General features: G+C 47.4%; 1 protein-coding gene across 1 annotated transcript in view; it reads right to left on the bottom strand.

Moving 5' to 3' along the window:
* PLXNA4 (plexin A4) overlaps nt 1-17,743 on the bottom strand; it is a 535,577-nt gene that overhangs the window by 110,296 nt on the left and 407,538 nt on the right. The window contains 1 exon segment of the mRNA XM_033162012.1: nt 11,651-11,851. Within this exon segment, the coding sequence (XP_033017903.1) occupies nt 11,651-11,851 (201 nt within the window).

The following is a 17,743-nucleotide window of genomic DNA, read 5'->3' as shown; positions in this document are numbered from 1 at the left end:
TTTCGTGACTGCTGTCACCATCTGCAGTGATCATGGAGCCCAAGAAAGTGAAATCTCTCGCTGCTCCTTCATTATTGTGCCAATATTTGCATGCCTCTGTTCTCCTCTCTGTTGGAAGAGGACTCCAAGAGCTGGCCAGTACAATTCCAGGTGGTTCAGTGGGCTATATTCCTGCAGTTGGCCATATGAATGCAAGAGGAGGTCTGCTGGATCAGGCCAACAGCCCATCTAGTCCAGCATACTGTTCTCACAATGGCCAGCCAGATGCCCCTCAGAAACCAGCAAGTGGGATTCAAGCACAAGAGCGCTCTCTCCTCTCCTGTGGCTTCCAGAAACTGGGTTCTCTATGGTGACCTCTATGCTTTCCAGCAGTTATCTCGAAGAACGTTTTCTGCCTGTGACTTTGCAGTTAAAATCCATCCTTGTGGAATCCATTCCCTGCAGTAACTCCCACTTGGAGCTTGGTTAGGATGGGCGGGAGTGGGAACGATCTCCTGGGACGGAGTGCGCAGTGAGTTATTTAGTAGCACTCCCCTTACCTGGCAGGGTTAATTAGCTGACACGCCACATCACACTTTGAAGAGGAGAAGGTGGCAGCAAATATGTATTATTATCACGCCGGGGGACTGATTGCTGCTGCTGCGGCAGGAACACGGAGCCAATAGGATGCTTTTAGCAAAGAAGCCAAAACTCATCTTGGCATTTGGACCACTGGGATGCTTCAGTTTACTTAAATGGACAGGAAAGAACAACTAACACATCCCTGAGTCAAAAATTTAAAAACCCACAAAGTTCGGAGGAGGGCACTGAACACACTTGTGAACACATTTCTCCACATTTGATGAAAGCCTCACAGGAGTTGTATACCTCCTGGGGTAAAGGGAAGGGATGCCTCTTAATGGCAAATGGTTGGGTTTATACCAATATAATACACTTCATGCAATGGTTAGCCTACTTCCAGACTGGATTACTGCAATGCATTTTTGCACAAATTTCTCCCAATTGAATTTTTTTTTGGGGGGTATGATGTTTTGCCTAAGAAGTCCATTTCTGCGATGCAATGATTCCCAATACAATGCTTTGTATTTTTGTGGATTTTTAGGCTCATTTCACTCAACTATATGCATTTTTAACACGTTCCTCGTCTGGAGCTCTGTAATGCAAAACTGCAGCAACAGAAAAGTGCAACTTTCAAAGGATGGCTGTGGTTGGCTTTTTTTTTTTAAAAAAAATAATAATAATAAAATCACATATCACTCAAAAAGTGCTTATTTGCTAGATTTGCCTTGATTTGCAAAATGAGTCAGATTTCTCTACTCCTACTAGTGAATCCGCCACGGACTTTGTACAGCTCATAAGCCAGTGAGCACATTACCGCTGATTAATTTCAACACCTCTATATGCATTTCCCCGTTTCTAATGGTCTGGGTCGGAGGCCGTGCTCTGGGTGCGACTTCTGCCAGAGGTGAGGTTGTTTTGATGGTGATACCCCAGCTATGGAATGACCTCCCCAAGGACATGGAGCCGGTGACTCTTTTGCTAGCTTTGCAATGCCAGGTGAAGACAATTTTAATCTCCGGCACATTTTAATGCATCATTTGTTTTGTTCCTTCTGTTTCTCTTATTTTTATTGCCGCTCTCGCTGCTATTTTTATTGTTGTCGTTATTGCTGTTTTATGATTTAGAAGGAAAAAAACCAAACACATTTTAGTTTATTTTTAATGCAGATGCTGATGTGGTGTTTTGAAATAGACCAGGGACTGTTTCTGGGATCGTGGTGGGAGCTTCAGAGGTTCATAAATGCCATGCTTGCACCTGGACGTTTGTGGACAGACATTCCCAAATTTATCCACATTTTATTTGGAAGGGGAAGGCATTCCAAAGAGTAGGAGAAAAGGGTGGATTATCAAGTTACAAGAAAGGAGATTCCAACTAAACATCAGGAAGAACTTTCTGAGCTGTTTTGAATGGAACGGTCTCCCTTCGAGTGGTGGTGGACTCTCCTTCATTGGAGGTTTCTAAGCAGGGATTGGATTGCCATCTGTCATGGGTGCTTTGGTTGAGATTCCTACATTGCAGGGGGTTGGACTGGATGACCCTTGGGGTCCCTTCCAATTCTACATTTCTATGGCTGTATGATCAGGTGGGGCTTTTATTTATTTGCACACTAGATGTCACAGAATCAGCCTTCCTTCCTTCCTTCCTTCCTTCCTTCCTTCCTTCCTTCCTTCCTTCCTTCCTTCCTTCCTGCCATCCTTCCACCCATCAACAGCCAAGTCACAGCTGGCTTTTTCCAAGTGTAAAAGAATGCATGTTTGTGTGAAATAAGCTTTTGCCACTTTGCACAAAGTGTAAGTAAGACTCCTCCCGCCGGAAACTCGTTTGACTATTCCCATTCCAAATGGCCAGAAACTCCATTCCCCACCTTTGTGAGGAACCAAAGTTCTGGAGATGATGGGGTGGGGATATGCAAGCCAGTCCAAAACTTGTGCATGGCAAAGGATCATAGGAAGCTGCCTCACACCGAGTCAGACCAATGGGTCCACCTTGCACGGTCTGCACTGGCAGCAGCTCTCTGGGCTTTTAGGCAGCAGCCTCTTGTCATTTTTGTGGCAGCTGCCCACTGCCATGGACCTAACAACAACAACAACAACAACAACAACAACAACAACAACAACAACAACAATTCTATTATTTGTACCCCGCCCATCTGACTGGGTAGCCCCAGCCACTCTGCGCTGCTTCCAACATATATAAAAGCATAATAAAACATTAAACATTTTTTAAAAACTTCTCTATACAGGGCTGCCTTCAGATGCCTTCTAAAAGTTGTATAGTTATTTATCTCCTTGACATCTGATGGAAGGGTGTTCCACAGGGCGGGCGCCACTACTGAGAAGGCCCTCTCCCTGGTTCCCCATAACCTCACTTCTCGCGCAGAGAGGGAACCACCAGAAGGCCTTAAGAGCTGGACCTCAGTGTCTGGGCTGAATGATGGGGATGGAGATGCTCCTTCAGGTATACACGGACGAAGCTGTTGGAGGCTTTAAAGGTCAACACCAATACTTTGAATTGTTCCTGACCCGTGGAATGCCCTCCCATCAGATGTCAAGGAAACAATTAGACAATTTTAGAAGATATTGCAGCCTTGTATAGGGGAGTTTTAATATCTGATGTTTTACTGTGCTTGATGTTTTAATTTGATGGAAGCCACCCAGAGTGGCTGGGGAAACCATGTCAGTTGGGTGGCATACTACCTAGGTTATACCGCTGCAGGGCTGTGGGAAAAGTGGTTGAACTGGAAAGTCCCAACATCTTAGGCATGTGCCAGTCTTTGAAAGGAGACACCAATACGCTGGATGTCAGGAAACCCCCCTCCCCGCAATCGGCGGGATCATGGGAGCGTTTGCAGTATAGAGAACCTCCGGTGCATTTCACCAGCTTGTCCTCCCCCTCCTCCGCTGGAAGCTCCCACTCCTTCAGTGGGGAGGGGGAGTCGGAGGCAGGAAGGCGGTGCAGGGGCTCTGACAGGATCGCAGAGCCTCAACGCCAAGGGGAAAGTGGGGAACGGGGTCAGGTTCCCATGCTCCAAGGGCGCAGGCCGGAAGGACGCAGAAGGGGGAGGCGGGGGTTCAGAATCCCGTGCCTCTTTTGCTGGACAAAGAACAGGAAGGGGGTCATTCCTGGACTCTGCAGAGTGAGGAGATGAATGTTTGATCTTTTGCTCCACTGTATATAGCTGTGCACAATAAAGAACTTAGTTTTAGAAGTTCTGCGTCTGGCGCTTTACTCATGAGCAACCACTGAACGTCCTTACACTTGATGACACAGTAAGTTGGGTGAGGAATATGTAACGAACCGAGGAAAGTAAGAAACCATCAAGAAGTTTCCTTATAGGTCAGGGATGTTCTGTTATGTAACAGGGGTTTGTATCGCGCCAAGTGTGCATGAAGAAAATACACGACAGTCCCTCATATGGACACATCTAACCACGTAGTAATGTGTGACAGGAGCTCCTACTAAGATGTTGTTTAACACTATGATGCCTTCCTGAAGATCAAGATGGTCCATAAAGCCACTTTGCACTTTTCCATAAAGCCACTTTATGGGCAAGCGGCTATAGCAGCCTCTGGTTTAGGGTCTTCAGATGAAGGATGGGGCTGCTCAACAGGTGTGTGCTGTTCATTGACAACTATCACCCTCTCTGTCAGGAATGAGCCAGCTCCAAGCGAAGGTTTGCAGTCAACTGCAGAAAGCAGCCAGGAACAGAGAGACTTTGATGTTAGTCAGGCAGGGGAGAGCTGGCAGCTGCAGACCTCAGCTCTTCCTGACCTTGACGGGCAGGCTGATAAGGCAGTAGCTGAGAGCAGGCTAGAATACATCCAAAGCGCACTGGAAGCACAATCAGGTGCGAACAAACTCCTCTCAGACTCGGAAGAGGTTGGAGCTGATCCAATAAGTCCAAGGAGTCTGCGAATGGGAGGGTTGTTAGATAGGAAGGAAAACACGAGACGTAAGGTTTGTACGTTCAATATCTGCTGGAAACGCCGGAAGGACTCTTCAGAAGGGTCATCTTGAGTAATGATGCCGGAGGCTTTGTTAGAGCCACCTGGAGCTATCTGTTTGTTTTTGCAATAAATCCTCCTTTTTAATTAGCTATGCTTACTGTGTTATCAAGCTGGGAACCTGGATTCATGACACTCTCTCCCTGTTAAGACTCTGCAGGGATTTCAGCTTTGTACTGGTAAGATTACTTCACTGGGAAGATCTGAGGAACTGATACAGGCATATTGTCTGGGTTCTGGGTTTGGGTCAGGCTTCCTTTTAACTTTCAGAATATTGCAATTCTTTTCTTATTAAAACCAAACAAACACCCCAAAAAGGTTCCTAAAAAGCATCCTTAATTTTTCAAGCCATAAATCCCAGTGAGATCCTGAGTTCAGGCACTCACAAGCCACTAACCAGTAATGGAATCTGGAAGCAAAGCAAAGTGGGATGATGGCAGGCTCATTTGTAACAGATCGTAAAACTGGCAAAAGGCCCATAATTGGAAACATGGCGTTTAATGCCACAGAAAATGGGCTGCATGGTTTTAATGACAACTTCCTGCAATGGGGCAGAGGAAGGACAATGAAGCCTACATTCATTGTGAAAGTAACATCATCGTCATCATCAACAGCAACAGGAAATGATTAGTTGAGGGAAATCGGAAGAAAGCATAATGGACAAACAAGTACAAACTAGTAATCCTGATGTATTTTGAAGCTCACTTCCAGGGCTAGAATCATAGATTCGTAGAGTTGGAGGTGAACCAAACATCACCAAACATTCAAAGTGTTGGTGCTGACCTTTAAAGCTCTAAACGGCATCGGTCAAGTATACCTGAAGGAGCGTCTCCACCCCCATCAATCTACCAAGACACTGAGGTCCAGCTCCGAGGGCCTTCTGGCGGTTCCCTCACTGCGAGAAGCCAAGTTACAGGGAACCAGGCAGAGGGCCTTCTCGGTAGTGGCACCCACCCTGTAGAACGCCCTCCCACCAGATGTCAAAGAAAACAACAACTACCAGACTTTTAGAAGACACCTGAAGGCGGCCCTGTTTAGGGAAGCTTTTAATGTTTAATAGACTATTGTATTTTAATATTCTGTTGGAAACAGCCCAGAGTGCCCAAGGAAACCCAGCCAGATGGGCGGGTATAAATAAATTATTATTATTATTATTATTATTATTATTATTATTATTATTATTTGGAAGGGGAAGAGTTAGTAGCTGCATCATTTGCTGTGCAAATCCATGTTTGGTTCCACCCCACTGAGTTTTACTCTGGAGTCTGTACACCCAACCAGAGAGAGCATAACTCTGATCTTACATGACAAGCTGGCACCGCTGTAGCTTGAGTCAACACAAGCATATGGGTGTACATCAGCCATCCAGCTTCATCGAGCAAACAGGATGACATTATGTAATGATGCTCAACCAGATGATGCACTGAGCTGCGCATTGTTGTCAGGGAGCTTTAATTAACGCAGAGAAACAGCCTCGTGCCTGCCAGTGAGTTCCTCCCACTGTTCGTGATGCTTCTATTTTTCTTAAAGGTGCTCCCAAACTTGCAACCAATGTCAAACTAGTAATGGTCCTTTATTTTATTTTTTACCATTTTCACGGCGCCCGTTTTTAAATTTTGCACAATGCGCACTGGTGCGACACGCAGCTTCTCCTCGCGTTCCCACAAATGTTGTGTTAACAAATATAATAAAAGCAGATGCCACGTGCGGAATCATACATGCGCTAGAGTAAAATAATAAATAATCATTAACGAGTGTATTTCGGTTGTTAATTATTGCTTATGACTCCATTCTAATGCAGCTAAGCTTGTGGAGTTCCCAGCGGATAACAGGGCTCTATATCATCTTGATCTTTATTACATTATTATATGGTGTTTTCCATTTTATTGTTTATACTCTTGCATGCAGCCATGTTACATTGGATTAATTTGTGGTATATAAATACTTTTATAAATAAATAAATAAGATTTGGACAATTTTATTGGCCCCTAATCAAGATCCCTCAAGATCAAGGGAGGTAATAGTACCACTATATTCTGCTCTGGTCAGACCTCACCTGGAATACTGTGTCCAGTTCTGGTCACCCCAGTTCAAGAAGGATACTGACAAGCTGGAACGTGTCCAGAGGAGGGCAACCAAAATGGTCAAAGGCCTGGAAACGATGCCTTATGAGGAACGGCTTAGGGAATTGGGTATGTTTAGACTGGAGAAGAGAAGGTTAAGGGGTGATATGATAGCCATGTTCAAATATATAAAAGGATGTCATATAGAGGAGGGAGAAAGGTTGTTTTCTGCTGTTCCAGAGAAGCGGACACGGGGCAATGGATTCAAACTACAAGAAAGAAGATTCCACCTAAACATTAGGAAGAACTTCCTGACAGTAAGAGCTGTTCGGCAGTGGAATTTGCTGCCAAGGAGTGTGGTGGAGTCTCCTTCTTTGGAGGTCTTTAAGCAGAGGCTTGACAGCCATCTGTCAGGAATGCTTTGATGGTGTTTCCTGCTTGGCAGGGGGTTGGACTGGATGGCCCTTGTGGTCTCTTCCAACTCTAGGATTCTATGATTCTCCCTCTCCTTTCCCTGTTTTTCTTTTTTCTTAGAAATGTCCCTGCTTCCAGCTCTGGGCAAGGAAGGAGGCTGTGGGAAGATCAACAACCCCTGCCAAGGAGGTCTCCTTCCACACCAAGATCCCAGAACCAAATATAATCTTACTTCTTCCTTGATGGAGTAAGCTTACTCCCGAGGGCAGGACCCAAACCAATGGAGTCAAGTTAAGAAGAAGAGAGAATCTGACTAAACACCAGGAAGACCTTTCTGACAATAAGAGCTGTTCAATGGTGGAACAGACACCCTCAGAAAGTGGTGGACTTTTCTTCATTGGAGGCTTCTAAGCTGAGGCTGGGTGGCTATTGGTCATGGATGCTTGAGTTGAAATTCCTGAATATCAGGGGGTTGGACTAGATGACCCTAGGGGTCCCTTCCAACTATAATTCTGTGGTTCTAACAAAGTCTTCCAAAGGAGGCTTGATTGCTGGCCACTGTCCATCTTTCGTCTTGCCTTCTCTGCCTTGCCTTGTGCAAGTTTGAGAAAAAACAGACAGAAATATTCAAGCATTTCAGCTTTTCAAAGGAGGAAAGTGTGTCTTTATTTTATTTTTTTAAGAACTTGAAAATGCTTGAATTGGCAAAACTAACTGGAGTAATAAGTTACCAATCAAATCAGAAATTAAATCTACAATGGAAATGGTTTGGAGACTGTGTGTCCAAACACTGCTCAAAAAAATAATATGTTGATATGTTCGGATTAATGCTTGTAAATTCGAATAAGAATAAATAATAGAAAGTTAAGAGAGTTAAGAAACAAAGATATAAATTGCAATGGGAAATACAATAATACTGTACAAAAGAAGGCGAATGTTGGTGGAGGGAAGTCACAAGGGTGTTTTAATGTTTGCAATTGGCGTTAGTAGCGTATGTGAAATATTTGTGTCTACCTGTTTGTATATAAAAGAAAAGAAAATAATAATTAAAAAAAGAAAATAAGAAAATGCTTGAATGATCTTGTGGCGGAATAATGCCTGGTTCATCATGGGTTAACCTATCACTCCCATGTTAGGTAGGTGTTCCCTGGGAGGCGGAGCTAGTTGGCATTCTAAAAGGAGGGGGAACAACCTGGAAAGGCAGTTGGGGGTTTGGCAGTTGGGGGTGGAGGGTTAGAGAGAGAAACTGCGAGGTTAGGCTTTGGGGAATGGGAGGAAAGGTCATTACCATTGCTAACGGGATGCAGGAAAAATTATAACTGAGCTGAATTATATAAGAAGATTTGTACCAGTAATAACTCAAGACATCCATGTTTTCAAGTTACCTTAATAAAGTTAAAAGTGCTTAAACGTTTGTGGACTCTGGCAGTGCGTCAGTGCCTCAAGAGGTGTAGCACTGTGATAGAGGGAACGGGTGGCTTATTTTCCTGGCATACAGAGGACTGGGCAGGGAAGCCAAAGGTGCCACGCAGTTGCCAAAAAGGGAAGGCAAGCTGCAGTAGGTGGGAACCCTGGGAGGGAGATCCCATAGGTGGCAAGAGGTTTTCAAACGGAAAGCACTGAGGTACCCCAGAGACAACTCCCATATAACCACTGAAGGATTCATCCTAGTTGTCAGTGAAATTTAGGGAGAGTCACGGTTGGGGAAGAATCGAAAGGGGAGGGAATAGGATCCCTCACAGATCTCAGTTCTTTCTGCTTAGCACCTTGATTCCTTGCAGGGCATGCGGACTTGGCCAAATCGGACCCCCCAATTGCATGCACGCACATTGTGTCCCTCTTTAACTTTCTTGCATCTTGAATCGTTCAGGAATTAGAATAGAAACACCCTATGGTTGGGTGAAGCTGAAAACAGGCAATAGTGTTGCTAGCACCCTGCCTGTGCAGCTTCTTACAGGAATTATCCCTCTCTCTTTCTATCCGACACCCCCCACCCCACCACCCCCCCAAAAAACCCTGAATTAGCATTCATTGCGAGGAAGGCTTGATGTGATATGCCTCAGCTTCCTGCCTGTCTGAAGAGTGGCTTGGCTTTAGAAAGCCCTGCCCGGGAGGGGAGAAGAAAAGTTTGCAAAATAAATGAAAACCTTTCAGCCGAGTCCCTCCTGAGGGGGGGGGGGGGAAAGGAGCCTCCGAACGACACAGAGGGGGAGCGGAGGCAGAACATCCAGATCCAGGTTTGTATAGAGGATTTAAATGGGAAAGAAGCTACATGCGCTGTAAAATTCTCTTACAAGCATAGGATTGTAGAGTTGTAAGGAACCCCAAGGGATGTGTTTAGCGCTGTGGTCTAAACCACAGTGCCTATGGCAGGGGTCCCCAAACTAAGGCCTGGGGGCCGGATGCGGCCCAATCGCCTTCTCAATCCGGCCCGCGGACGGTCCAGGAATCAGCGTGTTTTTACATGAGTAGAATGTGTCCTTTTATTTAAAATGCATCTCTGGGTTATTTGTGGGGCATAGGAATTCATTCATTTTTTTTTCCAAAATATAGTCCAGCCCCCCCCCCCACAAGGTCTGAGGGACAGTGGACTGGCCCCCTGCTGAAAAAGTTTGCTGACCCCTGGCCTACGGCTTCCCGATCAGAAGGTCGGTGGTTCGAATCCCTGTGACAGGGTGAGCTCCCGTTGCTCGGTCCCAGCTCCTGCCCACCTAGCAGTTCGAAAGCACGTCAAAGTGCAAGTAGATAAATAGGTACTGCTCTGGCAGGAAGGTAAACGGCGTTTCCGTGCGCTCCTCTGGTTCGCCAGAAGTGGCTTAGTCATACTGGCCACATGACCTGGAAGCTGTCTGCGGACAAACGCCGGCTCCCTCAGCCTATAGAGCAAGTTGAGCGCCGCAACTCCAGAGTTGCCTGCAAGTGGGGAACCATTACCTTTAAAGAACCCCAAGAGTCATCTAGTCCAACCTCCTGCAATGCAGGAATCATAGCTAAAGAGTTCCTAAAAGGTGGCCCTGCAGCCTCTGCTTAGAAAAACCTCCAAGGAAGGAGAGTCTACCATCTTCAGAGGGAGTACATTCCACTGTCAAACAGCTCTTGCCACCCAAAAGTTCTTCCTTATAGTTTGGTTGGAATCTCCTTTCTTGACATTTGAATCTCATCGGTTCTGGTCCTCTCATCTGGAGCCGAAGAAAACAAGTTTGCTCCATTTTCCATGGGGCAGACCTTCAGATATTTGAAGATGGCTGTCGTATCGCTTCTCAACCTTCTCTTCTCCAGGCTCATGTCCAACTCACTCTACTGTTCCTCATTAGGTAAAGGTACCCCTGACCATTAGGTCCAGTCGCGGACAACTCTGGGGTTGCGCACTCATCTCGCTCTACAGGCCGAGGGAGCCGCCGTTTGTCTGCAGACAGCTTCCAGGTCATGTGGCCAGCATGACTAAGCCGCTTCTGGTGAACCAGAGCAGCGCACGGAAACGCCGTTTACCTTCCCGCTGGAGCGGTACCTATTTATCTACTTGCACTTTGACATGCTTTCAAACTGCTAGGTGGGCAGGAGTTGGGACCGAACAATGGGAGCTCACCCCGTTGCGGGAATTTGAACCGCTGACCTTCTGATCAGCAAGCTCAGTGGTTTAGACAACAGTGCCACCCGCATCCCTTAAAGACCATTTATCATTTTGGTCACCCTCCTCTGCACACATTCATATGGATGATGCGGCATTTCCCCCCAACCAGGAGAAAATGTCTTTAAAACTGCCAACCTGCTAGTAGGTGGAGCAGGGACCCATATCTTAAGAGCAGGCTGGATCAGGCCAAGGGCCTGCCGAGTCAAACAATCTCACAATGGGCAACCAGGTGCCTGTGGGAAACCCTGAAGCAGGATTCGAACACAGAGCACTCTCCCCATCTGTGGTTTCCAACAAGTGGTATTTGAAAGCATTGCCTCATCCCGTGGACCTAGAACATAGATTGCATGCCATCGATAGCCTTCTCTTTGACCTATGCCTCTCTCCTCACTCCCACCCCATGCACATCGTTTCGGTCTGTGTGTTGGTTTGGAAAGTCTCCCATTAAAATGCAAACAAAATCACAACTGTCCCCAGGGCCGGATTTAGGTTTGATGAGGCCCTAAGCTACTGAAGGTAACGGGGCCCTTTATATGCCCAGCTGTCCTTTGTCAACAACAAATTGTCGCTGTTTTTTTGTGTTGAATATATGCTATATGGTATTTTGTGGACCTAATAGGTATCTAAAGCCATTTGCACATGCAGAATGTAGGCACCCTATATATAGAAAGGAGCAAAGCAGTGATATTTGAGGGAGCAGGCTAGCAGGCGGGGCCCATTACTACATCATAGGAGCCTACACAATGCAAAACACTGTTGCTGTATGTAGGTTTTATTTTATTTTTTTTATCTTATATTTTGGAAATGTACATCCAGTTTTTTTCCTTTAATTTTTTGGGGCCCCCAAGAGAGTGGGGCCCTAAGCTCTAGCTTGTTTAGCTTATATGTAAATCCGGCACTGATTGTCCCCTATCTCTACCTGCAGTCCAGCCCCCCTCTTCCCTTCCCCATGGCCCAGAGTGGCGGGGCGTACTCACTGAAGTGTTTTGGCACTGGACGCTGGAGCTGTTAAACCGCAAAGCAGGAACCCTCTTCTCGTTGCCCTGGATGCTGATGATGCACTCGTAGCCTCGCTGTCCAGACTGAGGCTGAGGAAGGTTCTTGGCCTTCAGCGTGATTGGCTTGACGACGTCCACAGGCACCAAGATCTTATTGACGTGCAGCAACTGCGGGCAGTCCTGGAGGAAGCAGGGAGAAGGAGGAGGCGGGATGTGAGGGGAAAGAAAGAAATCGCCCCATGCAGTTAGTAAAACGCTTAGTTACATTTCCCTGATAGGCCGATTTGGACTGTGGCAACTTGCAAGTGGCGTTAGGTATTGCGTGTTGAGGTCCCCAAGCCACCCCCAAAAAATTCACACTTCAGACATAATTTTTGTTTGGGGTTTTTTTGGCAATAATTTAGGCCACAACTTTATTAAAATACAAATTATGTGAGTGGTTGCGTAGGCATTGGTTCAGACTAGCTGTCCAGCGGGACAGAGCTGACTTTCGGTCAGCGACAGGAGAATGCCATCTGGGGAGAGTTAAGGAGGCTGGGGGCAAAGTCTCCCTCTCCCCAGAGGTCCCAGGGGCTCTTGCGTGGCCCTGTCCCCCCTACTGGGGGTTCGGAAAAAAGCATGTTGAGCCCCTGGATTCCTTTCACGGAATTCCCTGCACACCATCATCATTTGGGTTGGGGGGCACCCTTCCAGTAACCAACACAATAACCAACGCCTAACCGCCAACCTTACAAGTTGTGACTAGTTGCTACTTCAGTAGGCGAAAACCAAAAGGCAACAGCCAATCAGCCAAATGGACAAAATTCCTACTGGGCCCCTGCCCCAAAAGCAGACGACCCCATGACAGGCAGTCGCAAGGTCAATGCAGAGGCCTAAAATAAAGGGAGGGAGGGTGGGTGATCCGAAGCACGCAGCCAAGTGAAGGATCACCCTGCGTGCAGAGCAATATAAAGGACGCTGGGCTGTCCATCACAACATTGCAACATTTAATTCTCCCCAGCAACACCCCCAGGGTCCTATTGAAGCTGTGGTCAGCTAACTAACACCACCCAGCTACCAGGGAGGTGGCTTGCTAGCCCCCACCGCAACACGTGCTCTCCCAAGGGAGAACCCGATTTGTCCTGCAAACTCTTACAGGCACAAAGGAGGGTTAACAAAGATGATAAAGCATTGATAAATAGCTGGGGGAACTGGGGGGGGGGGGAATACAACTCTATGAGTTGGCCATCTGTCATGTACGATCTACTTAAGATGAGCTGGCATCTTAAGTACATCGTACATGACAGATGGCCATTCCACCTCTGTTTAAAAATTTCGAAGGAACAAGAGTCCACCACCTTCCAAGGAAAACGGTTCCACTGTCAAACAGCTCTTAGTGTCAGAAAGTTCTTCCTGATGCTTAGTCAGAACCTTCTTTCTTGTAACTTGAAGCCATTGGTTTGGGTCCTACCCTCTGGAGCAGGAGAAAACAAGCTTGCTCCATTTCTCCTGTGATAGCCCTTTAGATATTTGAAGGTGGCTATCATATCTCCTCTCAGTCTAAACATCCCCAGTCCCTCAACTGAGAGGTGATGTGATAGCCTTCTTCAGTTATCTTAAGAGCTGGCCTGTGGAAGATGGAGCAAGATTGTTTTCTGCCGCTCTGGAAGCTGCCTTGTTGTTGTTGAGTCAGGCCATTGTTCAGAAGAAGAAGAAGAAGAAGAAGAAGAAGAAGAAGAAGAAGAAGAAGAAGAAGAAGAAGAAGAAGAGGAGGAGGAGGAGTTTGGATTTGATATCCCGCTTTCTCACTACCCGAAGGAGTCTCCAAGCGGCTAACATTCTCCTTCCCCTTCCTCCCCCACAACAAACACTCTGGGAGGTGAGTGGGGCTGAGAGACTTCAGAGAAGTGTGACTAGCCCAAGGTCACCCAGCAGCTGCAGGTGGAGGAGTGGGGACGTGAACCCGGTTCATCAGATTATGAGTCCACAGCAATTAACCACTTCACCACGCTGGCTTAAGAAGGTAAGAAGGGCCTGACGGCCAATGGCCCATCTAATCCAGCATTCTTACTCTCACAGTGGCCAACCAGGTGCCCCAGTGGAAAACCTGCAAGCAGGATCCAAGCACAAGAGCCCTTTCCCCTCCTGGGGTCTCATGCAATCGGTATACAGAAGCATTACTGTCTCCAGCTGCCATACATCGATCGCCCTCTCCTCCATGAATTTGGTCTTTTAAAGCCCTCTAGTATGGTGGTCATCACCATGGCAGCAAATTCCATAATTTAACTATGTGCAGTGTTAAGAAGTGATTTCTTTCATCTGCCCCGAATCTTCAACTACTGAAAGATACTCGGAGTCCAGTGTGACTTTCATGCTCTTTATTCAGCTCATAGTAGTGAGGAATGCAGTTCCCCCAAGACGTTTGCTTTATATACATTATTTACACAATGGGCCCCACGTGATTGGCTAATTCCGGGATACTCCTGTATGCCAATCAGAGTGCGGATTCAGTTCCACCTGGAGCTGGATTGGGTGGCTCCTGCAGACCAATCAGACTGCTGCAATCTCAATCCTATTGTTCTGGGACCAGTCAGACTGCTGCAATCTCAATCCTATTGTTCTAGGACCAATCAGACTGCTGCAGTTTGGATCCTATTCAGCTCAGTACATAACAACTACCATCTACCTTAACCCACCTTGGTCCATCTAACTTAGTGATGTCTGCATTGACTTGAGCAGCTCTCCGGGTTTCCAGGCAAGGGGTGTTCCCCGCTTTACCTGGAGACGCCACTGGGCCTTCTGCATTCAAAGCAGCTGCTCTACTACTGAGCTGCGCTCCTTCCCCCTTTTCTTTTTACACAGGGGGGCTGCCGTTTAATTTGTCCTCACCCCATTCTAAGGAAAGGCTCCATTTCCCAGAAGGAGAGTCACCAAAGCGGCACATTCTGCGGGGGACTGATTTCAGGTGCCCAAGAACTGGCGATGGGAAAGGAGGGACAAAGGGAGGGGGAAGCGGAAAGACGCGTGACTTGAGAGAGATGCGGGGATCTCTCCTCACAGCAGATGGCGGGTATGCCTCATAGGCACAAACAGTTGAGCAACACCAAGGAATGGATGAGCTGCGGAACAGCTGCAGTTACCCTGACTAGGAATGGCATTATGGAGACTGTCAATCATCCTGTTCTGTGGGTGAGATGGACCACAACTAGCATCAGGTGTGTTTGCGAGGAAACTATGCCCACCATGCCAGGTTCTGATCAAATGGCATGGAATCCCCAAAAGCTTTCAACACACTCTCATGCAGCACTTGTTGAATAATGCATTGCTATTTTAAAAATGCAGATACACACACACACACACACACACACACACATATATATATATAAAAATATATATATATATATATGCATGCTGTTTTGAAACAGCTGCATTTGTTGCCAGTTTGCTTCCTGGCCCAATTCAATTCAAGGTGCTCCTGTTAAGTGTTTAAAGCCATAAATGACTCGGCCCCCAACTTTCTGGGAGACCCCCTCCTTCCTTGCAGACCTCATTGAAGAAGAAGAAGAAGAAGAAGAAGAAGAGGAGGAGGAGGAGGAGGAGTTTGGATTTGATATCCCGCTTTATCACTACCCGAAGTGATATAACTCAGTCGGTAGAGCATGAGACTCTTAATCTCAGGGTCATGGGTTCGAGTCCCACACTGAGCAAAAGATTCCTGCATCTCAGGGGGTTGGGCTAGATGATCCTCGTGGTCCCTTCCAACTCTACAATCCTGTGAGTCTATATGCTGAAGACTCTTCTCTGCCCCCTGGCCTTTGGCACCTGAGATGTGTGCTTTCCTGCGACTGTAATTTGTCTTAAACTGCTTCTAAAGTTGCATTTTAAATGATTGAGATCCACCCTGGGAACCTCAAGTTGAAGGGAGGTTAATAAATCAAACCAATAATGATGAAAAATAATAGTCATAGGTGATCAAGGTTCATTTTTGGAAAAGGAACCCTGGGGTGGATCCCAGGAGGGGAACTCGGAGCCAGAGGACAAAGACACGCAAGAAGGCCAGAGGGGTTAAGAAAAAGGGGGTAATGTGAAGAAATTTGGAGATTTCCTTCTCGCACGCCACCCCAAGCCGGCGCCATAACCTTTTTGATCATCCTTGTTTCAAATTCATTAACAAGAGGCAATTGCTAGGGCCCCAATAAAAGGATTAGTTAGCATATAAAAAGGTTTGAGGCTCTGTTAGGAAGTTCATTATAGATAATTGAAGAGGCGAGGGCCGTAAAAAAGGCGAAATCCTCTTCCCAATGTGTGACTTTATCTGATTGACCTAATGTACTTCCTAATTGAAATTTTAAAAGGCAATTTCTTGGAAAGAGGGGAATACAACGGAGTTGCGGGTCTCGCCCTCTGTGCCCAGCATGGAAGCCTTGGGCACGGCCCAAGATGAGGAACAGAGAACTTCCCTAAACCACCTCCATCCCTACACTGAGATCAAGAAATAAGACATAGAGATTAGAATATATACAGCAGGGCAATGTTGGACTGGGACCTGGGAGACCGGGGTTCGAATCCCCACTCAGCTATGCAGCTCACTGGGTGACCCTGGGACAGAGGCACCATCTTGCAACCAAGATGGGGGAGGGCTGATGTGCGTTATGCACACGTGGCGTCACGCACCCAACACATTGTGTAAGTGCCATGTGTGTGCCATCACACACGGGCAACATGCATCATCGGGAGTAAGCTGCGTGAGGAGCCCAGCGCCGCACAGCTCCCTCTCTCACACTCAGGAGGAACCAGCCGTTGAATCACTCTGTGCTTGGCCTCCTCCGCTCCCTCAGCATTGAGGGGGCCCACCCCCATCAGCAAATATTGCTGTGGCCAAAGAGCCTTCCACCCCTAGCAGTTGGTGTGCCTGCCGTGGGGCCAGTCACTGTCTCTTAGTCACTCACCTCCCTCCCTCCCTCACAGGATTGCCATAAGAAGAAGAGGAGTTTGGATTTGATATCCTGCTTTATCACTACCCGAAGGAGTCTCAAAGCTGCTAACATTCTGCTCCCCCTTCCTCCCCCACAACAAACACTCTGTGAGGTGAGTGGGGCTGAGAGACTTCAAAGAAGTGTGACTAGCCCAAGGTCACCCAGCAGCTGCATGTGGAGGAGCGGAGACGCGAACCCGGTTCCCCAGATTACGAGTCTACCGCTCTTAACCACTACACCACACTGGCTCTCCAGGATAACATGAGGATGTTGAGACTTGTGCACAACAGCTCGAGCTCTTGGGAGGAAAGGTGGGGTATAAATGTACTGAACAAAAACCCACAATTTGCATGCATCTATAAAATAGAGAAGTGGACGACAGAGGATGAGATGGTTGGACAGTGTTCTCAAAGCGACTAGCATGAGTTTGGCCAAACTGCGGGAGGCAGTGGAGGATAGGGGTGCCTGGTGTGCTCTGGTCCATGGGGTCACAAAGAGTCGGACATGACTGAACAACAAGAAATAAATAGTTCCGCCTGGCGGACGCAAGCCCCACGCTGCTGTTTCAGGCCGTGCAAGGCCCTGAGCTACCATGTCATTCCCAGGAGAGACGCCTGACTCGGGCACATTGCAGGCCAGGCCTCGCGGTAAGTGCCGAACCCCACTGTGTGCCATTTTGTCACCTCCCTCAAGGACGACACCTGGGGTGGCCCGCTCCCCGCTTCCTATGCCCCTGGTTCTGCCGCTGTACACGCATGCAGTGGCAGAACTAGGACCAAACTAGGATCAGACCACAATCCGAAATGTGACCGAAAGCTGGCTAAGGGGCTTAAAAGGTAAAGGTAAAGGGACCCCTGACCATTAGTTCCAGCCGTGTCTGACGCTGGTGTTGCGGTGCTCATCTCGCGTTACTGGCCGAGGGAGCCGCCGTACGGCTTCCGGGTCATGCGGTATAAACACAGTTGCACAAGGAGAGAGGGACTCTGCCAGCAGAATAGTACTCCAAAGGGGCACTGCCACCAAAACCTCTGCAGGAGCAGGGATTTGCCAGAGGTAGAGCCTGAAAGGCAATGAGAGTCTTTGGGTCCCAAAACTGAAGTATTGCCAACAGTGGAAG

This window comes from Lacerta agilis, chromosome 10 (assembly GCF_009819535.1).
Source record: "Lacerta agilis isolate rLacAgi1 chromosome 10, rLacAgi1.pri, whole genome shotgun sequence".
In the NCBI taxonomy this organism is placed as follows: domain Eukaryota; kingdom Metazoa; phylum Chordata; class Lepidosauria; order Squamata; family Lacertidae; genus Lacerta; species Lacerta agilis.
This window is presented reverse-complemented; position numbering and strand designations above follow the sequence as displayed.